Source organism: Astatotilapia calliptera, chromosome 11 (assembly GCF_964374335.1).
Source record: "Astatotilapia calliptera chromosome 11, fAstCal68.1, whole genome shotgun sequence".
Taxonomy (NCBI): Eukaryota; Metazoa; Chordata; class Actinopteri; order Cichliformes; family Cichlidae; genus Astatotilapia; species Astatotilapia calliptera.
In genome coordinates, this window is record NC_137432.1 from 900224 (window position 1) to 919603 (window position 19380).

At 47.2% G+C, this 19380-nt stretch overlaps 1 protein-coding gene across 1 annotated transcript; it reads left to right on the top strand.

Moving 5' to 3' along the window:
* The first annotated feature begins 2394 nt into the window (after positions 1-2394).
* Positions 2395-5034, top strand: LOC113023461 (E3 SUMO-protein ligase ZBED1-like). Its single transcript, XM_080308218.1, has 3 exons — positions 2395-3682; positions 3859-4111; positions 4286-5034. Exons 1-3 carry the CDS (start codon positions 2565-2567, stop codon positions 4700-4702), a joined length of 1788 nt encoding a protein of 595 aa, XP_080164344.1. The 5' UTR covers positions 2395-2564; the 3' UTR covers positions 4703-5034.
* Positions 5035-19380: the final 14346 nt, after the last annotated feature.

A 19380-nucleotide genomic window follows, 5' to 3' on the forward strand; every position in this document is an offset into this window, starting at 1 on the left:
TGGATAAGACAATCGATGGCTTCATCACTGATTGAAAAAGGGCAGCTCGGGATTCTGTTGAAGAGCTCGCCTCATTATTCGAGAATGCTTTCCTTATCAGTCATCACTGTGTTCCCGTCTGCACCGAAGAGGAGGGATGACATTGAGGGTTTGGGACTGCAGACGTCTTTCACAGCATCATACAGTTTCTTCCTGTCAGTGTGACCCTGGATCTTGACACTTTCTGTCTTGCATCTGGTGCAGTTTCTCCTGAATAGCACTATGAATGGCATTGTGTGCATCTTTCTTTGCAGTGGGGTTGCACAAGTTGACTTGATGGAGACACTTTGTCATCCTGCTTGATTTCAACACATTTTTCATCCTAGTGTTCTTCCATTTGGTCTGTACATGGCCAAAGGAGCCATTCCCAAAGTCAAGAGTGCTGCAGCCCACTTAACAGAGAACTGTTTGAGTCTACCACAACCCTTCCTCATGTGTTTCAGATCTTCTGGGTACCCTCACCTGATTCTGACCCATCTGTAACTATCGCCTGGAATGTGGCTGCTGTTGCATGACAGCTACTTGATTCAGCTACAGTGAGTGAGAGCTGCGTGTCAGGTGGGGACTGTTGAATTCTCCCAATTCTTTGAATCTTTGGGCTGAAGGAGGGACAATACTCGGTGTATAAATGCTCAATCAACAATCATTTATTTCCATACAATTCAACAGTCAGAGCATTACAACGTCCGGACGGGAGAGATGCTGCCAGAGGGTCTCAAAATGGTGACGGGTTGCTCAGCTTTTTATAGTCTCTAGTGGCCCCCAGCTAGTCGTAAAAGCCAAAACATCACATTTTTTCTCTGTTACGGCGCCTAAGTTATGACCTCGGCAGTTGTTTCTCTGCTTTCTGTAAGGTGGGGGTGTGGAATGTGGTCTATCTATCTCCCCTGTCTTTAGACACAGAGTCTCCTGCTTACAACCTTCTCTTCATGATTCAACAATTAAGCATGTCAAGAAAACAGTGTAACACATTCCCAGCAGATCAAGGATACAGAGTGATGCACATTTATCTAATGAACTAATATGTGAATATGTTCTGTTAACTCAAAAGTATAATGAGAACTACACTACATACAGCTCACACACTCTATATTAAAGGGTATAATGTGATCTACAGCAGTATTCTAATTCAACTACTTTGATTACATATATAAGGTAACATATAATAACAGAATAATCTAATAGGACCAAAGCTCATGTCTTTCAGAGTGATGTCCAGATAGGGTGATGAGGAAGACTGAAGATGCCATTGTTCCAGGCACAAAAGGTGCAACAAGAAAAAATAAAAGCTAAGACAAATATTGGTCTCAGAATTGCTCAAACTCTTATTTTTAAAATCCAAAGTTTGACAATATTTTATATAATTTGCTAATCATATTTATATCTATGCTATTCTATAATGTAAATAAATTCACCATGTGCTGAACAATGAAGAATTTTTCAAATCAATGAGCCCTCCAACACATTCCAACAACAGCATTCCTAATTCCATGCACACAGCGTGGAATCAGTACGAACTCCATCAGCACCATAAATGAGCCCGAGTCTGTATTTAATTTTAGAATACAGTTGATGTCTGTGTACTCTATTTATACACCACTCTGCATTTAACCATTAGTTATTATTAATCCCCGTCTTCTTCCCTCACCCCGACTGGTCGTGGCAGATGGAGCTGAGGGGGAACTGAGCTGAAGCTGTGTCCTACACAGGAGCTGAACCAGCTCAGGACACTGTGTCTCTGTGTGTGTGTGTCCTGTTTGGGTATAGTGTAATGTTCTGTTACAAGGTCCGGTGATTGTTGGGGTCTCTGTTATTATATTTGCCTTACAATATAAAGCACCATGAGCCAACCTTGGTGTTATGTAAATAAAACGGAATTGTACTGATCAAACTTTAATCCTTATTTAAAGTTTAATCGTATATTCTGACATCACATCATACTATTAGGTTTAAAACTGCTTCCTACCATCTGTATGTGGATCACATTCAACTGTTTCTTTTCTAACCTTGATGAGTTGAATAAAGAATCCATTTAAACTGACAGTCTTTGGTTGGTTGTTCATCGGTCTTTGATGCAAACATCAACTCTGACCCACTCTCGCTTTTTTTTTTTTTTTAAGTAAAATCACTAAACTCGCAGCTGTTTTCTCAGAAAGTGAGCTGGAGATGCTTATTCAAGTCTTCATCTCCTCCTGCTTAGATTATTGTAATGCTCCACTTTCTCCTCTGTCTAAAGCAGGGGTATCAAACTCACGGCCCAGGGGTCACTTGTGGCCCATATTTTAAGTAGGGGTGTCAAATTATCGCGTTAATTGCGATTAATTAATTACAATGCTATTTAGCGCGTTATGTTTTTTAATCTCGTTAATCTAATTTTTAATCTCTTGACGTCATTGATTTTGTATGAGAGTTGCTATGTTATAAAATCCGTTTTTATGTGCTGGGCTCCTTGTGCTTGACTTGTTGGGGGTGGAGTCACGTCGTGAGGTCAAGGTGAGAAGTGGTGATTAGCTTACAGTGTGGATATGGAGGCGCATCTGAGAGTTGTTGGCCCAATGAACGGGAAATTTGTATTTCATAAACGCCCCGACGGCACCATTGACAAAGGTAAAGTGGTCTGCCTAGAGTGTAAGAAGGAGTTTGCTTACCACCGAAGCAGCTCAAGTTTGGCCTATCACCTCAACGCAAAGCACCCAGCCGCGAGTGCAGCAACAGCTAGCAGTGAAGACGTTAGCAATATAGCAAGCCAGAGCAAAGCTTTTCGCCAAACAAAACTAGAGAATACCCCTCGTATGAGCAAGTCTGCGACCGACAGGCTGACTAATGTTATTGCCAAGTGGATAGCGATGAACTGTAGGCCGATAAATATAGTAGAGGACGAAGGATTGACAGAGGTGTTGCAAATTGCGTCCAATGACCCGTCATACAAGCCGCCGTGCAGGACTACAGTAACGACCAAAATCAGCAAAATGTACGACGGCGAAAAGAAAAACAAACTTGAGATTTTGGCGGAGGATTCTCCCAACTGTGTTGCTATAACCGGAGATCACTGGACCTCAGCTGGCAACCACAGCTATTTTGGGGTGACTGGACACTTTATTGATAGTGAGTGGAACCTCAACTCATTTGCACTGACCGTCATGAGAACAGAAACCAGGCACTTTGCTGATAAATGCGCCGAACAGTTCCTCAAGGTAGCAAATGACTGGGGTATTGAAAACAAGATATCCACCATTGGCACAGACAGCGCAGCAAACATGCTGGCTGCTATGAGAGCACTTCCATATGAGCACATCGCCTGCAATGCTCACATTCTCCAGAGGACCATCACGGTATGTCTCGATAGCAGTGGTTTTGTCGGTGTACTGGCAAAGTGCCGCAAGATTGTTGGTCATTTTAAACAAAGCCCTGCGAGTACCACAGAACTTAACCAACAACAAGTAGCACTCGGAAAGAAGAGCGATCAACTTATACAGGATGTACCCACCAGGTGGAACTCGACTCTCGCAATGGTCTCACGCCTCCTATGTAACCGAGAAGCTGTCCAGGCTACGTTGGACCAACAGAACCACAGGTTGGTCTTGCCAACCGAAGCTGAGTGGGCGAAACTGCAGAGGCTGGAGCTCCTGCTTGAACCATGCAAGTAAGTTCAAATAAACACCTTCCCATTTTAATTATATAAACTACTGTTACATGTGTAAAATCAAAATTAATGAACATAACAAGGAACTTTTAAGGACAATTAAATTGGAAATCAGTTACACTTTGATTTAAATGAATCCAGCTAGGTTTATTTAGCAAACCTCTCCACCTCTGCAGGTATGTGACAGAGCTGCTGGGTGGTGAGGCCTACGTCTCTTGCTCTGTAGTGCTGCCTGCTTTTCGCCATCTGTACCGTGTCATGGACATTACTGATGATGATCCTGCCTACGTGGTGAAGTTCAAGAATGCCTTCCAGAAGGATCTGGCAGCACGACGAGCTAATGGCAACGAGATATGGTTCGAGGTGGCCACAGCATTGGATCCACGGTTTAAGGATTTGAAATGTCTTCCAAGAGAAAAGAGGGAACAGGTAGGACAATAAGGTTAAGCTGGACTAATGAGTCCAATTCATTATCAAATCAAACTTTTATTTATTATATGGAACACAAAGTTCTTTACAAGATTAAATAAAATAAAATAAAAAGCACTTAGTTTTAATCACAATCATTCATTCATTCATTCATTCATTCATTCATTCATTCAGGTGTGGACCATTCTGGAGAATATGCTCCAGGCAGCAGAGCCCAGAAGAGCAGATAGTCTCCAGCCCTCCACAGAGGATGATGGACCAGCTCAGAAGAAGAGGAGGAGCGAACTCCTTCTGGGGTCTGACTCTGACTCAGAAGATGGAATTGAGTCTGGAGAGCTGCAGCGCTACAGAGCAGAACCCAGCATCAGTATTGATGACTGTCCCCTGCAGTGGTGGTATGCTCACTCAGGAGTCTATGAAAAGCTGTCAGTCCTAGCACAAAAGTACCTGGCCTCCCCAGCTACCTCTGTACCCTGTGAGAGACTCTTTAGCCTTGCAGGCCACATAGTGCAAAAGAAAAGGGCAGCCTTGCTTCCAGAAAATGTTACCAGGCTGGTGTGTCTTAGCGACTGGCTGAGGAAGAAGAAATGAGACACATGTGGTCAGCATAGCTGCTGTGTCATTTGTAGCCTACTAGAATAGATTGCTTGATGTTCAGCACTTTTTTTTGTGATGGAAGAATACTTTGATGTGCTAACTTGCAGCACTGCAATGTCAGTTTTATTTTTCATTATCTGAAGCAGAGGAATTTCAGTGCTGTATTGCTCAGAAAAGAGCAACTCTGATGTGCTAACTTGCAGCACTTAATTTATTTGATTTTATTTGTATTTATTTTTCCACTTATTTTACAAAAGAATACAACAGTATGTAAATGGTTGCATCTGTTTAACGTTTGTTAAACAATAAATGACTTTATAAAGTCACTTTCTTTGTTATATCAGTCTTTTGGTCTGCCACAATAAGTTGAGGGCTTTCCTCAGCTATTTTTAGGTGAGATTAAAAAAGAGATTAATTAGATCAATTAATTAAAAATCATAATTAATTAATCTCTATTTTTTTTTTTAATCTCTTGACAGCACTAATTTTAAGTGACTTTTTTGTTAGAGGATTTGTTTGATGTTGAGTCCAATTTTAAAACAAGTTCTTTAAAAAGCCAAAAATGATTTAATATGAAGGTGATATGAGTGTATGTGTACTAATGTCTGCACTTTGATTTGCATTGACAGCAGAAGTGCTGTCACATGTGTGCACAGACAGGATCAGTGTGTTTGTCTAGTCATTCAATGAAAGGCTACAGTTCAAATCTGTGTTCATGTTTGCAGTTTTGTCCTCTTATAAAATATTTGAAATTTAAAAAACAAACAAAACATTTTAGGAAATATTTGTGGGTTTTTGTTTGCTTTGTACTACTTGAACAGTAAAGTGGCAAAATATGAGTAACTGTATTCCATTACAATTACCATTTCAAAGGGTGGTATTCAGAATATAGTTAGTTTGTTGAAATAAAGGGATTACACGGCGGTATTTTCCTGTTTCATATGTTCGGCTATGTCCTCTCTATTTTTGGTAATTCCACGCCGGTGGAAACCCAAACAAAACACGCATTAAGAGGCTCTGATGCCTGTGTCTCAATGTCATGGCCCATGTCTCCTCTACTAGACCCGACGTAATGACGTGAAGAAATATTTTAAAAAAAATGTATTAAAAAAATGATTTAATATGAAGGCAATATGAGCAGAGTGTTACAGGCATCGCCCTAAAGCATGTAGCCTGATGGGCAGTGTAGTCCGTGCTGCAGGGAGAATGGACTGCCATACCCGTTATGTGTCTGTGAGCGAGGAGGGAGAAAAAGCAAAAGTACGAGCTGTCACCGAGCAGAAAGGGGAGCTGGAAGCATGTAAATATAATAATAACCACAGCAGCCAAGAAGAGAGCCTGACGAGCCCAGCTGTAAGTAAGCTATTAAGACTCGACTGTACACCGTGTTCGTGTTTTCCTCTGAAACAATAAGTTCTGTTGCAGCAGCCTTTCAACGCCTCTCTTTGTCTCTGCTAGCAAAGTTGACCCAGACAACAAAGTAAAGCTAGTTTTCAGCTACGAGCCCGACACGAACCCGACGTATTAGCCAGAGGTCCCTTTACTACGGTTCAGAGCCGCGGACCTGTTTTATATACGCGTGGAATAGTTTCTATACGAGATCGCTGCAAAAAGTGCAGCCTTACCTAATGTAGCGAGTAAAAGCCACCGAGTAACCGCTAAGGGCCTCTATACTACAAACTTTCAGGCCCAAAGCTCATACAGGAACGAGCCCAGAATAAACGGGACAAGAGGGTCAATATCAGTCAGATACGTTAAAATTTATTTTAAAAGAAAACACAAAGGGTTTGCAAAAGGCCTAAAACATCAAAATGGGAAAGGTCACTAACGACCACAATATAGTCTTATTGGTGCAACCTGCCAGCAATGCAACTATCAACCTGAGGGCTTGCTCTCCCTCGGCGGTCCCAGATGCTCGTTGTTTTAAAAGAAACAAATCCGAGCCCAACAGAACACTTATCGCATGCACTAAGTGTTTTAGTTCAGGCAATAATCGGTGGCACTAAAATCACTCTTAATAAAACTTATTCACCGCAAATCCACACGGAGCACCTCTAAAAGACCTAATTCCCCTAAGGTAAGAGCCCAGCTCAGGGATTGCACATTGCCCGACTAATATTGCACCAGCCCATTGGAAATCAACACAAACCCAGTATAAAAAACAGTTTTAAAAGCCCTACTCTAAAACCAACCTGGGAGAAAAACACAACGAAAAAGAGGAGGAAAAAACAGTGACAAATTCACATGTGCAGCCTGTCCTGCAGGAGGCAATACAATATAAATTAGATTGTAGTGCATAAACATACTTTTTTTTTTTTTAATGTCAAATATATTAAGTTAACATAACATACATTACAACGAATTTTAAAAAGCACTAAAAGAAAAACAGCCTGTACCTCGAACCTCTGCTTTGGAGGTTTAAAACAACCGTTTGTGTAGAAGACAAAACTTCTCAGGCTCTTCACCTACTCACACAACCATTGCTCACAGCCGCTCGTCAGTACAAATGAGAGAAGAAGAGCACCTGCTGCTACTTCCTCTTTTAAACCCTCCCTTTGGTCCCCTGGGTCCTAAAGCCTTCCTCTTTACACTAATGTCCACCTACTGTTATTCATTTATATTAAGATTTAAACATCTAGTTGGTGTTGGTATGGAGAGTAACCTTCAGTAATAGTAATAAATCACACAGCAATAGTACATTCATGTAGTTGTAAAAAGCCTGATGGTATATTAAGTAATCCAAAGCATTCAGAATATGTCACTCTCATTGAGTAACGTAACGGAATACGCTGCAAAATACATTTTGGGGCATGTAATCTGTAATCTGTAGTGGGATACATGTTAAAAGTAACCTCCCCAACACTGCTGTGTATCCAGTGTTGGGGAGTAACGGAATACATGTACCGCCGTTACGTATTTAAAATACAAAATATGAGTAACTGTATTCCGTTACAGTTACCGTTTAAAAAGGTGGTATTCAGAATACAGTTACTTTGTTGAAATAAATGGATTACACTCCGGTACTTTCCTGTTTCATATTGTCGCGGGTCAGGACTGTTTGGGTTTTGTTTGACAGCTACGTTCTGTTGTTCCCGGCGGCAGCGTTACGGTTGCCATGGTTACAGGGCGACGCTCTCTCTCTCTCTGCGACTGCGTGTTTCCTGGGTGAGAGAGCGCCTTTTGTTGTTGTTGTTGTTGTGCTAAGCTAACAGGCAGAATGCTACAAGCATACCTCTAAAGAATGTAGCATCATGGGCAGTGTAGTGAGAATGGACTGCCATACCCGTTATGGGTCTGTGAGCGCGAGGAGGGAGAAAAAGGGAAGTGGAAAGGTACGAGTTTTTAAACGGGAGCTGGAAGCATGTAAATATAATAATAACCACTGCAGCCAAGAAGAGTGCCTGACGAGCCCAGTTGTAAGTAAGCTATTAAGACTCGACTGTACACCGTGTTCGTGTTTTCCTCCGAAAACAATAAGTTCCGTTGGAGCCTTTCAACGCCTCTCTCTGTCTCTCGCAAGAAAAGTTGACCCACACAACAAAGTAAAGCTATTTTTCAGCTACGAGCCGACAGGGACCCCGCCGTATTAGTCAGAGGTCCCTTTACTACAGTTCGGAGTCGCGGACCTTCAGTAATAGTAATAAATCACAGCAATAGTACATTCACGTTGTTGTAAAAAGCATGATAATATATTAAGTAATCCAAAGTATTCAGAATACGTTACTGTCATTGAGTAACGTAACGGAATACGTTACAGAATACATTTTGGGGCATGTAATCTGTAATCTGTAGTGGGATACATGTTAAAAGTAACCTTCCCAACTCTGTGTGTATCACACACAATTGGGCATTACAAACCATCCCAGTCTCTTCCAATACCAGTCAAGGTTTGACACACTCCAAACCTTTGACTGGTAATAATAAAGATAATGGAGTGGATTTATATAGCGCTTTTCAAGGTACCCAAAGCGCTTTACAATGCCACTATTCATTCATTCGCGAATTCACACACTGGTGGAGGCAGCTACGGCTGTAGCCACAGCTGCCCTGGGGCAGACTGACAGAAGCGAGGCTGCCATATCGCGCCATCGGCCCCTCTGGTGCTGTAAAATGAAACACAACGACAGCATTAGTTAATATAGAGAGGGTTTGATATAAGGAACATGCCCTTTAAAGCAGTTCAGATTCAGCGAATTCTGAGTGCTCCAAACATACCAGCCAGTTTAATGGAGAGCTGTCCAAATATCTCTGGGAATGACACAGGGATAAGAAAAATATAATCAACTTGACAGGAAAACCAAGGACTAAACTAAATGACAAAAAAGTAAAACCTTACAAAGAAATCAGAAAGACGTCATGAACTGAAAATGCTGCTGAATGATCCAGAACCATGACAGACCTCGGCACTTGCTGGAGCTGGGATTGAGGCACAGATCCAGGCCCTAGCACATCTATGACCTCTGGATAGCCTCTACTACAACTACATCATTAACCATGAAGAAGTCAACACCTTTCACTAGAAGTGCTTTACACACAGCTTCTGCGAAAATGCCAGTGGCTAGCTTTAACTGGATATGAAAGTGGTGAAGGGGTGCATGCATTCTGCTCTTTCCCACACCTCTCAGCACAGCACTCGCATCACAAGTAGACATGATAGCTACTGGGAAGACACTGGAAAGAGTGAGGGACTGCAAACCACTTGCTTCAAGTAGTATAGTAACTGGTCAATGATGCTCAGCCTTCCCTGATACTGACACAAACCCTGCAGACATCTATCTTTTTGCACACAGAGGCCAACCAGGACTGTCATCAAGTCTATACCAGAGTCTCACTGTCTGTCCCTCGGTGTCCAGGCTTGTGACAGAAACAGTACCATCTTTCTACTTTGGTTCTTGAAGAATTATTGTCAAGAAGTTACTGGGTTGCCTGTTTATCATCTGCCTTTCCATTGGCATCTAAGGGAAAGGCAGGTTTAATAAAGCTACTATCGTGTGTTAGGAAAAACCCATCAGCTGCAAAGTGGTCACATTGTGGTCACTCGGGTAAATCTTATTGCCTTTACACTTCTTAAACTCCTCCACTAGCATTAACTCGTATACTGTTGCTAAATTAGTTTCCTTACAAGTTGTACACTACTGATCAAAGAGAATACCATTTTCTCTTGCAAAATCAAGGTAGGACTGACTTTGTGTCTTCCTCACATCCCAAAGATGCTGCCTATAAGTCTGAGGGACATGTTAATGGGCTAACAAGTTAGAGCTCTTTATGTTTTTATAATCAGGACTGTCTCTATCTGAGAGGGATGAACAGACACTTAGAAAACAAAAAACAGTTGAGCTCAAACTCTGTTTTTAAGCTGGAACTCCCTCTCATGCTTCGCCTTCTCCTGCTGAAAGTTTGGCACTATGTCAAAGATAGAGACATGAAAATAGTAGCCCCCCCATTTTATTTTATACTCAAAGACACTTTTAGTAGGCCACTATAATGTCAGGTTTACTGTTGTATAAGTTCCGCCAGCAGAGGGTGCTCAGTCTCATACGCATCGGTAGCTGACCAGTGTTGCCAACTTAGCGACTTTGTCGCTATATTTAGCGACTTTTCTTCTAAAAAGAGACTAGCGACAAATCTGGCGACTTTTTCTGGTGTTATTGGAGACTAATTTATGACGACTTTTTGACGTGAAAGTGCGTATCGCTTTTGATGCTGGCCTATAAAGCTCTGAATGGTTTAGGACCAAAATACATCAGTGACCTCCTGACCCAGTATGAACCATCCAGATCCCTCAGGTCATCTGGATCCGGTCTTTTATCAGTTCCCAGAGTCAGAACCAGACACGGAGAAGCTGCATTCAGCTTTTATGCTCCTTATATCTGGAACAAACTCCCAGAAAGCCTCAGATCAGCTGAAACACTCAGTTTATTTAAATCCAGGTTGAAGACTCACCTGTTCTCAGCTGCATTTGAATAAAGCACCAAATCCACACTTTAAGCTTAAATTTCAAAACTTACATTTAACTACTGATTTTATCTACTGTTCTGATTTTATCTGTTTTGATTTTATATACTGTTGTTTGTTTGTTTGTTTGTTAATTAGTTAGTTAGTTTATTTGCTTGTTTTATTCAATTTTAAATCATGCTTTTTATTTGTTCTTGTTTCTAATGTCTCTGTAAAGCACTTTGAATCACCTTGTTGTTGAATTGTGCTATACAAATAAACTTGCCTTGCCTTGCCTTTACTCTCAACAAGCAGTGGTGCTGCCGTGGGCACCTCAGCCGTGCCAAAGCGCTCACGGGCGGAGGATAGTCCTCCCCCAGCTGCTATCAGGGCAGGAGACGTTCACACCTGTGCATCCAAACTGCAAATGAATCGCGCATGAGCGAAGCTGCTGCTCCCGCACTGACTGTAACGCAGTCGGCCCATAAGGAAAAGATACATATAAATCTTATAAAGTTTGTATCTGTGTTGTGTGAAACTTGTCACGGCGAGTGAAAAGAGCCGTGTAGAAAAGGAAAAGGAGGATCCAAACGCAGGCAGTCGTGAAGGTGTAAAGGTGATTTATGGAACACAAAAGAGAGGCAAACGGCAAAACGGAGAACTAAACTATACTGGGACAACTAAACTACTGAGCACGAACACGAACCTGAACATAAAGGAAGGAAGACGATGGTACATGATGATGACGGCAGGGAACACACGGATGAAACATGGTGGATACGCAGACGGACCAGCAACTACAATGACAGAGGACACGACTTAAATACACACAGAGAAACACAGGGGAATTACACACAGGTGGTGGACACAGCTGGGAATAATCAACAAGACGAGACAGAGGTAAAACTGAACACACTCACATGAGACGCAGACCTTCACAATAAAACAGGAACAAGAAACCATCACACTAAGACGCAGACTCGACATAGAGAGACAGACAGAAAATGACACATGAAACTAAACCCACACAAAACATGAGAGCACAAATCTTAAACCCAAATAAACAGAAACATGGAACTCTAACAACAATAATAATCATCGCACCCAAAACCACAACAATCATTCAAAAAATAAACTAACAATCAAAACTCAAAATACTGGTTCGAAACTGACCCAGAACCGTGACAGTACCCCCCCCCCTCTCCAAGGGCTGGTTCCCGACAGCTCGAAACAAAAACAGCGCAACAAAACAGAGCACCAGACCAGGGCGGGCGGAGGGGGTCAAGGAAGGAGGGTACGAAACAAAAAACAAGGAGCACAAGAGTCCAAATACACAAGAAAACAGTCCAAGAACACAGGAAAATAGATCAAAAACAAAACCAAACTAAAGCTCAACAAGAGTCCAAGAAAAGTTCAGGGGGTTGACCCGGGGGTCGACCGTGCACACGGCAATGGCGGCGACGGGCAAGCAGTTCTGGAGGCCGACTGTGCACACGGCAACGGCGGCGACGGGCAAACAGTTCTGGAGGCCGACCACTTGGAAGGCAGTGGCGGCCACTGAGCAGGTCTGGAGGTCGGCCGCGATACCAGCGGCGGCGACGAACTCTTTCCGGAGGCCGTCCCCGAAGGCCATGATGCCAACTTAGAGGCCCGGAAAACGGCTGGCAGAGGCGAGGCAGAACGGGTCGAGCTGGCTCTGACAGCGGTGTGGCAACCGCAGGACCAGACGAGGCGGGACCAGACGAAGGCAGAGCAGGACCAGATGAAGGCGGAGCTGAGGCTGGACCAGGCGTGGATGAAGACACGGAGGCTGGACCAGGCGTGGATGAAGACACGGAGGCTGGACCAGGCGTGGATGAAGACACGGAACCTGATGGCAGCGGGACGGCTGCAGGCGGTGATGTGAATGCTGCAGGCGATGACGTAGAAGTCGCGGGGGATGAGTCAGCAGGTGACGGCTGAACAGACTTCCCCGGACCGTCAGCAGATGTGAGGATGTACTGGCTGGGTCCTCCAGGACCCTCAGCTAATGACGCGTGGTGCTGGTGGGCTCCTCTGACCCTCCAGCAGACGTGGCTTGAGGCTGGACGGGCTCCTCGGGCCCTCCAGCAGACGTGGCTTGAGGCTGGACGGGCTCCTCGGGCCCTCCAGCTGAGATAGACGCCTGAATGGGTCCCTATGGTCCTCCAGCAAAGGACAGGGGCAGAGGGGCGGACTCACTGGAGCTCTCAGCAGGGGATGACAGCTGAGACTGCTTAGTAAAGTCCTCTAGTGAAGCTGCTGGTGCTGGCATCTTGACCTCTAGGGGTCCAGAGTTGGCTGGTGACTGGCACCCAGCCTCTGGGGAGGCCCTAGAGGGAGCAGCTGTCTCTGAGATGGCCAGCTTAAGTGAACCAGCTAAAGTTTGTATGAAGTGTGTTCCCTGCTTGTAATGAGGCTGTGAGGATGATGACTGAGTGAATGAGTGGGTAGGCTGCTGAGCTATAAGTAGCAGAGACGGTTGTAGTGGAGACGTAATAGATGGTGAAGTGGCTGGCTGAACTGAGGGCGGCGCGGCTGCTGGCTGAACTGAGGGCTGCACTGAGGGCGGCGCGGCTGCTGGCTGAACTGAGGGCTGAACTGAGGGCGGCGCGGCTGCTGGCTGAACTGAGGGCGGCGCGGCTGCTGGCTGAACTGAGGGCGGCGTTACAGGCCTGGCATTTGACTGGGATGGAATTGAGGATGGGACAATGGAACGGACACGGTCATAAACATGGAACGCGGGTTCAGAACAGGCAGTCTTAGAAGCTATGGGCATGGATGAAAAATCATTGTTGTCCTCAGTAGAAACACAAAAAATTTCCCCAGAAACAACAGTCACAGAAGCAACAGAGTCAACAAAAGTGTCCCTTTCACTCACCACAGCCGACTGCTCTGACATTCTGAACTCCGACTGTGGGGTGCTGCGCCGGCGGCGCGAACGTCGCTTCCTCCGTGGAGACGGCTCCGACGGGCCGGGTAACTCCTCATCTGGCGGTACGGACGGCACGTCCTCCGTTGAAGCGAGTGGGCAAGCAGTAGCGGCGGGGGGGGGGGATGGAGGTGTAGTTCGTGGAGAATAAAGTTTTGCACGAGCGGGTGCAGTGAGTCCAATAGCCAGGGATAATCAGAAATAAGCTGTTGCAGCCTGACTTCTAGAACGTAGAGAAACGCTTCTCCCTCATGCTCGAGCCACAGGTTGATTAGTTTTGACACTGAGTCCGTTATGAGCTTTCGAAGCTCTGTGGGTGGGGTGAATGCCGCTGGATCCGTATCTGGCTGGTCCGTACTGTCACGGCGAGTGAAAAGAGCCGTGTAGAAAAGGAAAAGGAGGATCCAAACGCAGGCAGTCGTGAAGGTGTAAAGGTGATTTATTGAACACAAAAGAGAGGCAACCGGCAAAACGGAGAACTAAGCTATACTGGGACAACTAAACTACTGAGCACGAACATGAACCTGAACATAAAGGAAGGAAGACGATGGTACATGATGATGACGGCAGGGAACACACGGATGAAACATGGTGGATACGCAGACGGACCAGCAACTACAATGACAGAGGACACGACTTAAATACACACAGAGAAACACAGGGGAATTACACACAGGTGGTGGACACAGCTGGGAACAATCAACAAGACGAGACAGAGGTAAAACTGAACACACTCACATGAGACGCAGACCTTCACAATAAAACAGGAACAAGAAACCATCACACTAAGACGCAGACTCGACATAGAGAGACAGACAGAAAATGACACATGAAACTAAACCCACACAAAACATGAGAGCACAAATCTTAAACCCAAATAAACAGAAACATGGAACTCTAACAATAATAATAATCATCGCACCCAAAACCACAACAATCATTCAAAAAATAAACTAACAATCAAAACTCAAAATACTGGTTCGAAACTGACCCAGAACCGTGACAAAACTTGTATGAAAAGCATACAAGAGTGAAAACAGGTATAAGATTCCTTGAAAAATTATATAAATGAAACTTGTATGTTTTGGATACTTACTACACCGTAAAAAAAAAAAATCCTAAAAAAACAGGCAGCTGGGGTGCCAAAACAATACCATAAAATAACAGAAAATGTCATGGTCCGCGGCCCGGCGTCCGGGGTGCTGCTGGGATGTCCACGCCCACGAGCGTGGCTGCTAACCCCACACCTGCATCCCATCCCAGGCGATCACCAGGTGGACTATTTAATCCTGCCCTACCTGCTGCTCCACGCCAGTCCGTAGTCGCCTCTCAGCGGTAACGTACGCCTGCGGAAAAGAACTCGTATGACAAACTCTCCATCGGACCTAACACTGTTTTTTTCCCTGTGTACCCAGATCACAACTCGGCGTGTTTTTGTTTTCGAGCCACCTGCCTGTCCACCTGTCCACCTGTCCGCCTGAGATTTGGTTCACATTCAGCTTCGCCGTCTCGACCCCTTTTGGAGCTCCACCCCCCTCTGGTTCACTCGGCCCGGCTATCACCGTGAGACGCACACTCCACCTTCCCTCGTATGCTGCCTTTTTTCCGCACCCCAGTAATCTGTCTCTCTTTTTGTTTTACAGCCTCTCACAGCCCCGCTCTCGGCGTTCCCTGTGCGGTCCCTCGGTTTCTTCTGGTTTCATACGTTGTTTTTCTGGCTACCCTCACGGGACACCTTTAGTTGCAATAAAAATTACTTTCTTTATTCGCTCCTACCCTAGTGTGTGTGTTCTGCTACTGGGTCCGGCCTGCGCTCGGAACTTCGGTTCATGACAGTACGGACTGGCCAGTATGGACCCAGCAGATCCACTCCGCTCCGCTATTAATAAACAGGGCGCTATCCTCGGTCGCCACGATCAGCAGCTCCAGTCTCTCCAAGACCGTTGTCAAGAACTCAGTGACGCTCAGAATAAATTACAAACTAGGCCGTCCGACCCCGTGCACCGCGGCGTGTCGCCTCCGCCGCTGGAACCCTTCCACGGGGAGCTGGACCTGTGTGGGGGGTTCCTTTTCCAGTGCTCCTTGTTTTTCAGTCGCACGCCTCACGCGTTCCCCACGGATACTGCTAAGATCTCCCACTTCGTGGGATTGTTACGGGGGCGTGCTCTAGCATGGGCTGAAGCCTACTTAAATTCTCACCCCATTCGTGATTGCGATTACGATGACTTCCTGGAGGAGTTCCAGGCTACGTTTTCCCCTCCCGTATCGGAGGACGATGCCGCGCAGAAGTTGCTGGGGCTCCGTCAGGGGCGGCGCAGTATTGCGGAGTACCTAGTTGAATTCCGTACTCGAGCGGTTGCCGTGGGTTGGCCCGATTCGGCTCTTCGTGGGTTTTTTTTACGGTCGTTAAATGACCAGATGAAGGACCAACTAGCTTTTCACGAGGAGACCAGATCCTTTGATGAATTGGCCTCCCTCTCCCGTAGGATTGACAGACGCTTGCGGGAGAGGGATGCCGAGCGGCGGTCTAAGCCTATGGGCTCCGTATTGCGTCCCGGGTTTCGCGTTTCTCCGCCCCCGCCCCCAGCTGCGTGTGCGCGCTCTCCGTCACCGCCCCCGCCTGAACCCATGCAGATCGGACGCTCTCGGCTTTCTCCGGAGGAGAGGGAACGCCGATTTCGGGCTGGAGAATGTCTGTACTGTGGGAGGCCCGGTCACCGCATCGCTGTTTGCCCGGTCCGCCCAAACAACCCGGCCCACCGGTGAGTCCGGGGATACGGGTGGGCAGCACTCTAAGCACTACTAGACCCCGATTGTTACTGTCCGTTACTATCGTGACTTCTAATCAGACTTTTACATGCCCCGCGTTAGTGGACTCCGGGGCGGAACAGAACCTTATGGATGAGAAGCTGGCTAAGAGGCTAGCTGTGTCTCTTACTCCACTCGAACCGCCCATCCCTGCGTCTACATTAAACAACCAAGTGTTTGCATACATAACTCACCAAACCCCGCCTGTACGGTTAATCACATCAGGTAACCACCAAGAGCAGCTGTCCTTTTTCACTTTTCCTGCTCCTGACACCCCGCTTATCCTAGGCTACCCCCGGTTACAGAGACATAACCCACACATAGATTGGGCCGGAAAAAGTATCGCGAGCTGGAGTGTGTTTTGTCTGGCGAACTGCCTGAGGTCAGCCGTTCCCTCCGCCTCAACGGAACGGAGGCCCGCCCCGCCACCCGCGCCGGACCTCTCTTCCGTGCCCCCCGACTATCACGATCTCCAGCAGGTGTTCAGTAAAGATGAGGCGCTCTCACTCCCGCCTCACCGTCCATATGACTGTGCTATCGATCTGCTCCCGGGTGCATCGCTGCCCTCTAGCAGATTATACAACCTGTCTCGCCCCGAAAGAGAAACCATGGAGAATTACATCCAGGAGTCGCTAACTGCAGGACGTATTAGGCCGTCATCCTCTCCCGTGGCTGCGGGTTTTTTCTTCGTGGGAAAGAAAGACGGGACGCTCCGCCCGTGCATCGATTACAGGGGGCTGAATGACGTCACCGTCAAAAACAAATATCCCCTCCCACTCATTAGTTCTATTTTTAACTCACTCCAGGGAGCTACGGTCTTCACCAAACTAGATCTGCGGAACGCCTACCACCTGGTACGGATACGTGAAGGCGACGAGTGGAAGACCGCCTTCAATACCCCACTAGGGCATTTTGAATATCTAGTGATGCCGTTCGGGTTAACGAACGCCCCGGCGGTTTTTCAAGCCTTAGTCAACGACGTGTTACGGGATTTCCTGAACGTGTTTGTTTTTGTTTACCTGGATGATATTTTGATTTTCTCCAAGACGCTCGAGGACCATCGCATCCATGTGAGGAGCGTGCTACAACGGCTGCTCGAAAATAGACTGTACGTAAAAGCGGAAAAGTGTGAGTTCCACGCCTCATCCATTTCCTTCTTGGGCTACATCCTCGATGGTGGGCAGGTGAAGACCGACCCGGTGAAGATCAAAGCAATATTGGAATGGCCGGTTCCGGAGACACGAAAGAAGCTTCAGAGCTTCTTGGGGTTTGCGAATTTTTATCGCCGTTTCATTCGAAACTACAGCCAGGTGGCCGCGCCTCTCACCCAACTCACCTCACCCAAGGTGTCTTTCACATGGTCCCCTGAGGCCCACGCAGCCTTCGCTAAATTGAAGCGATTATTCACGTCCACACCCATTCTGACCCATCCTGACTCTTCTAAACAGTTTGTTGTTGAGGTCGACGCATCTGATGCGGGAGTCGGGGCGGTTCTTTCCCAGCGGTCTGGGCCCCTGAACAAACTCCGGCCGTGCGCCTTTTTCTCACGCCGACTCACCCCCGCGGAGAGGAATTACGACATCGGCGACAGGGAACTCCTAGCGGTAAAACTCGCATTGGAGGAATGGCGTCACTGGCTGGAGGGGACCGAACAGCCCTTCGTTATATGGACGGATCATAAAAATCTACTGTACCTTAGAACCGCCAAGAGGTTAAATCCCCGTCAAGCTTGCTGGTCCCTATTCTTCGCCCGCTTCAACTTCACACTCTCCTATCGTCCCGGGTCACGAAACATCAAACCCGATGCGCTCTCCCGTCTGTATTCCCCCGACAGCGAGGCGCCCCCCCCCGCCACCATCCTGCCTGCCTCCTGCGTGGTGGGTGCTCTCACCTGGGAGATTGAGGAGACCATTCGCCAAGCGCTCCCGGGGGACCCTGACCCAGGGACTGGACCGCCAGGACGGCGCTTCGTTCCCGCTGCCGCCCGGGGAGCAGTCATCCACTGGATCCACACAGCACGATTCGCGTGCCACCCGGGCGTGAGCAGAACGGCGCGCCTCCTCAGCAGACACTTCTGGTGGAAATCGCTACTACGGGACGTGAGGGACTACGTGTCTGCCTGTGCCGTCTGCGCTCGTAATAAATCATCCACGAAACATCCCATGGGCCAGCTCCACCCACTCACTACTCCCCACCGGCCCTGGTCTCACATCTCGCTTGACTTTGTTACCGGTCTCCCCACCTCTTCTGGAAAATGTGTCATCCTCACCGTTGTGGATCGGTTTTCTAAGGCCGCCCACTTCGTCCCGCTAGCCAAGCTGCCCTCGGCTGCTGAGACTGCCCAAGTGTTAGTCACGGAAGTCTTCAGGCTCCACGGAATTCCCCTGGACATTGTCTCCGATCGCGGTCCCCAGTTCACCTCACAAGTGTGGAGGACCTTCTGCTCCATTCTCGGCGCCAAGGTCAGTTTGAGTTCCGGTTTCCACCCGCAATCCAATGGGCAAACTGAACGCCTTAATCAGGAGCTGGAGACTATGCTGAGGTGCGTAGCCAGTCAAAACCCCTCCTCCTGGGTTACTTACCTGCCCTGGGTGGAGTACGCCCACAATACTCACACCTCGTCCTCCACCGGCTTCTCTCCTTTCGAAGCGTCCCTCGGGTATCAGCCTCCGCTCTTCCCGGAAGAGGACCTGTCCCTCTCCGTCCCGTCGGCCCCTCATCACCTCCGGCGCTGCCAACGTGTGTGGCGCTGCGCTCGCCGCGCCCTCCTGCGCGCAAAGGAACGACAGGCGCACTACGCCGATCGTCGCCGCGCCCCAGCCCCTGACTACCAGCCGGGACAGAAGGTTTGGTTGGCTGCTGGGAACATCCCGCTCCGGGGCACGTCCCGCAAACTGGCTCCCCGTTTCATCGGGCCGTACGAAGTGGACCGAGTCATCAACCCGGTGGCAGTCAGGCTCCGGCTTCCGGCCTCTCGGCG